Raw genomic sequence first — 4,616 nt, 5'->3', positions numbered from 1 at the left:
TTGACTAGAAAACAACTGTCAATCATTCTTAAAGGGGAAGGATTCCAATTAATAAACCTCTTCAGTCCTCGTGTTAGAGCCATTCTTCAGTCTAGTTCGGTGGGGTTGAGAAAAGGCACGCAACAAACACAGACGTTATAAACATTGAATATTACCAACTGTTGATTTAAATGAATTTGGATGAGCGTCTAAAGTCTTCCCAAGTGGAGATTGAGCGGCTTTACGAAAGCGAAGGCGTGTTCCGTTCTTCTGCCAGAGAGGAACAGGTGGAATATCCTCGTACTTCAGATTGGAATCAAATCCGCTAGAAGGTAGGTCCCAACTCTCACGTCTCTGTCGTTTCAATTAAAAAACACAAGTAAAGTCGACGTCTAGAAGTTTGAGATGCATAGAAATTATGAACTTTGATATTAAATAAGGTTGATAAAAGTTTATGCATTGAGGTCTTCATGTCAGTCTGTATTCTAATGAGAAAGCTTTGAATTTAGATACAACGGATATTGTTTGGATTGGATTTATCTAATTTTGCATATAGAGAAAAAAACCTGTTGTGATTTGGAAGTATTGAATGAATTATTTGCGTCCCCCAAAATATTGTTTCGCTGTTGACAGCGCCGTAGCCTATGCTTCTCGCGATGCAAATATTTCCATTCTATTTCTATCAGTGAGTTAATGGTTTACTTCGTCATGAGCTAACAATCAACGTTGGGGTTGTCGGATGTAAACACTGGTATATCTGGACATGATCAAAAACTGTGCCTCAGAATTATTTGTCATTTGGAGAAAAAAAAACCTTAATCATTTCATGGCAGAGGGTCCAATACAATTACATCTTTCATTTTCTTTTGCAGGTTCTGATATCAGCAGACCCCTTTGAGTCCTTCTGAAATTTGGATTTCAGCTGGAGCCAACTTAAGTGCAACTTTCTATCCTGTAGGACTTGGGACAATCCCTAACGTTCGAATGCATTTATCACTGGATAACATGAACATGGTGGACGAAGGTTGCCTCTCGCCCAATAACTTCCATGAGCTGGTCAAAGGAGGTGGGGTGGCTGTGGGAACCCGAGTCCACAGCATTGATGTCATCCTAGGCTTCAGTAAGGAGCAGGACCCCTTGCTTCACCCCAATGGTCAGGCTGGGCCCCATAAAGTTGGAGTGGATTGCCTGGGAGACCCCAGAAAGCAGGACCAAACCAACTCCTATGAACACCTCTCCACCCTGAGGGACAACCCCGAGCAGGCCTCTTTTCATGGTAAGGTTCTCCAAGTCAATGCACTTATGCGTCATGAACATAATGAGGTGACTTCAGAGTGTCAGCTGAAGAAGAGAGGGGACACACGACACAAGCGCTGAATATTAGATATTTGAAAAGACTTGTGTTCCACGCTTTATCAACAGCTCAGAGTGCCATAGGCTTGTTTAGAATGATACTTGCAGAGGGTTTATGGAGAAGAAGATAACATGTCCTGCTATCATCACTGTATCAAGGAGTAGCTTAAAGAATACGTAGACAAATCAAAAAAGCAGATACAGTAAAGCATCCATAACTCGTGCCATTTGAATATTCTCTTCTCTACAACTCTTCTGTTGTGTTGGCCGTGCAAAGATACAAAGAGATGTTTCTGATATCATGATATTGACTTCTTACGTGTGTCTCTTGTGTATCTGTTAAAAGATTGCAAGTACATTTGATAAAGGTTTCGGTTTTGCTCCATATTAGCCTAAAAGTACAATACCCAAACCACAGCCATTTATTGAAGAACATAGTTATATGAGAGTAAAGTCATATAATAATTACTTTTAAATGTGCTGTAAGGATGTAATAGCTGTATCCAATTATTGATGTATCCACACTCAAATGCATGTTCATATCAGCCACAAATGATGTTAAATGACTTGTTAAAGTGGTGAAGTACACCTGCCCCAGACCTACTTTTTTACACCAGCATTAAATTATTTTTATGAAATCAAAACTTAAATAGACGAATGGTTTGAAAGAGCTGTTTCAACTTTTGAGCTTCATTGCCTGCACGTTTATCCACAACACAAGGTGTGAAGGGACATGGCATCCTGGTGTACCTGGTTGATCTAATGGTCCTCTTTGGCTAATGTAATTATTTTCCTCCATGGACATACTGCCTGGCTGTGGCTTTTTTTCTTCCAGGAAATGTTTAAGGTGTTTACTGACAAAGCTGTCAACGTATAGAAGCTTGTAGGTAGATTAGAGTTGAGTCTACATGGAAACCATTAGACGATTTACTAGCCTGCATCTGTTTCTCACAGGATCACAGGTAGAGAACACTCAAGTGAAAGCCTCTGGGCAATACAGTTATGCTACTATGGGGCATGGAGAGTGCATTTTGATTGAACTGATGTTCCTTCTGGGACATTTCTATTTTTTCACAAATGTTCACAAAATTTGCTTATGCACTCTATGCAAGTTTTTGTAATCCCATTCTGATTCCAGTAGTAAGGGCAACATCTATTGTGTGTTGTCTCTGTTGATGGACTCCATTCTGTTGATGGTCTCTGCATTCCACTGTGTCCAGTATCCTTCTGCATGTTAATACTCTACCTCGTTTGGTTGACCAGACCAAAACATGTACTCGAACAAGTGCGACGGCGTCATGAATGAACTCCACAAGGGTGTCGATAGTGACAACAAATCCCCAGAGCCTGCCGACGAGGAGCCGCCCAAGAAGAAGCACCGGCGCAACCGCACCACCTTCACCACCTACCAGCTGCACGAGCTGGAGCGTGCCTTCGAGAAGTCTCACTATCCCGACGTTTACAGCCGTGAAGAGCTGGCCATGAAAGTTAACCTCCCAGAAGTCAGAGTGCAGGTGTGTTTGTTTTGCTGTCTTCACCTCTCAAGTCTCATTATGGGCTATACATGTCTGAATCCCATTAGACGTGTGGAGGACCTTTTTCCGCTCTTGTAAGACAATTAGACTCTGTCTTTTGAGTTGATGTTAACAGTGATCTAACTGATGTATTTCATTCAGACGCTGATGTTCCCTCTTCAAAAGAGAAGTGTTTTTAGTTTGGATTATCTCTCAATCGAATTGTTTGTTGTAGCAGTGAATTTAGAGTTATTATAAGGTAAATCAGCTGATTGCTCTTTTTCTAAACCAAATTAAGATTCATGTTTTGCTTCCCTGTTTAAAACTGTTTAAAAAAATGTACAAACTGAACTGAGATACTGAAAGCTGTCGCCATTTTACGCTATAGGTGTGGTTCCAGAACCGCAGAGCCAAATGGAGGCGCCAGGAGAAGATGGACGCGAGCAGTATGAAGCTCCACGACTCTCCGGTGCTGTCCTTCAATCGGCCACCAATGCCCACTAACATGGGACCAGTGACCAACTCTTTGCCCCTGGATCCATGGCTTACATCCCCGCTGACCAGTGCCACGCCTGTACACAGCATCCCAGGGTTCATGGGCCAGTCACAGGGCCTTCAACTAGGATATACAAGCCATGGTTACCTGAACACCTCTCAGCCCATGGGCCAAGGGATGCAGACGATGCCCCCCCCTCCATACCAGTGCCCTGCAGCTTACTCTGATAAGTACCCAATGGAGGACGTGGATCAGCGAAGCTCCAGTATTGCCTCTTTGAGGATGAGAGCCAAGGAACATATTCAGTCCATGGACAAAACATGGCAACCCATGTAATCAGCTGATACATGGTTCACATGTAACTGTATACTGTCACTGTCCAGAGGGCTATTTATAGAGCACATGATGCAGGCATCGGGAACATTTTTTGTCCTGCTTACGTTTTTGGCATTGAAATAGTAAAACTGTGTTTCTAGCGTGCTCCCGTTGGAGCTATCTTGTGCATGGTAGCCACTGGTGTACAGGCTGGATGAGAGAGCATGTTACAGAAATGTGTCGTGTTTCTTGAGGGCCATTGAACACCATGCGTATTTGTGGAACAAATGAATCTGAGCTGAAGAAGAGCTACGTCTGAAAGGGACCATTGGGATTTTAAAAACAGGCGGGTTTATGAGAAATCTTGATATTTTATTTTATTTGTGTGCTGATTTGTTTTTAAATCAGCAGTAGTTTGTACTTTCCGACCAGCAACATTCATTTGGTTGTGTTTTTCATCTAATGGTTTATCTCAAAGACCTCACTTTGTAAAAGAGGATTGTATGAGGTTACTGGTTTTTCCCTGTTGGAGAACGGTATGCTGCATGATACACATTAATCTGGTCTATCATGGTCCTGTTGCTCTTGGTGTGATCTACTGTAGCGTAAGGAATATGATAACATAAATATTTTTATACCATGCTTTTGTAAGAAAATATATAAATCTATTCTACAGATCTTCCAAACTCCAAAACAATCATTCCTCGTAAAAGCTTTGAGTTCCTCCAGTAAATGCACACGAATTCATGCAACTTTAAAGTTAGACTACATTATGCAAAGCACACATAATGATGAAATCACTTTTTTACAGTATGGTATAACAACCACACTGTATTATTTACATTTTGGATTGTCATGTATAATACTTCTGGATAGAGTTTTTAGATTTGGGATGTAGTCAAGAACATTCTCTTTGCAGGTCTGTACATACCTTTTAAAAAGCAAGGTTAGGTACAGGT

The 4,616-nt window shown here is 41.5% G+C and overlaps 1 protein-coding gene across 1 annotated transcript; it reads left to right on the top strand.

The window, feature by feature from the left end:
* Nucleotides 1-963: 963 nt before the first annotated feature.
* Nucleotides 964-3,678, top strand: rx1 (retinal homeobox gene 1; the record flags this gene model as incomplete). Its single annotated transcript, XM_080833392.1, has 3 exons — nt 964-1,255; nt 2,596-2,846; nt 3,235-3,678. The coding sequence occupies 3 exons, from the start codon at nt 964-966 to the stop codon at nt 3,676-3,678; spliced, it is 987 nt and encodes a 328-aa protein (XP_080689518.1).
* Nucleotides 3,679-4,616: the final 938 nt, after the last annotated feature.

The sequence above is a fragment of the Sprattus sprattus genome (assembly GCF_963457725.1).
Source record: "Sprattus sprattus genome assembly, chromosome: 2".
Lineage (NCBI taxonomy): Eukaryota > Metazoa > Chordata > Actinopteri > Clupeiformes > Clupeidae > Sprattus > Sprattus sprattus.
Note: the sequence above shows the minus strand (reverse complement) of the source record. Positions and strands in the feature narration are given on the sequence as shown.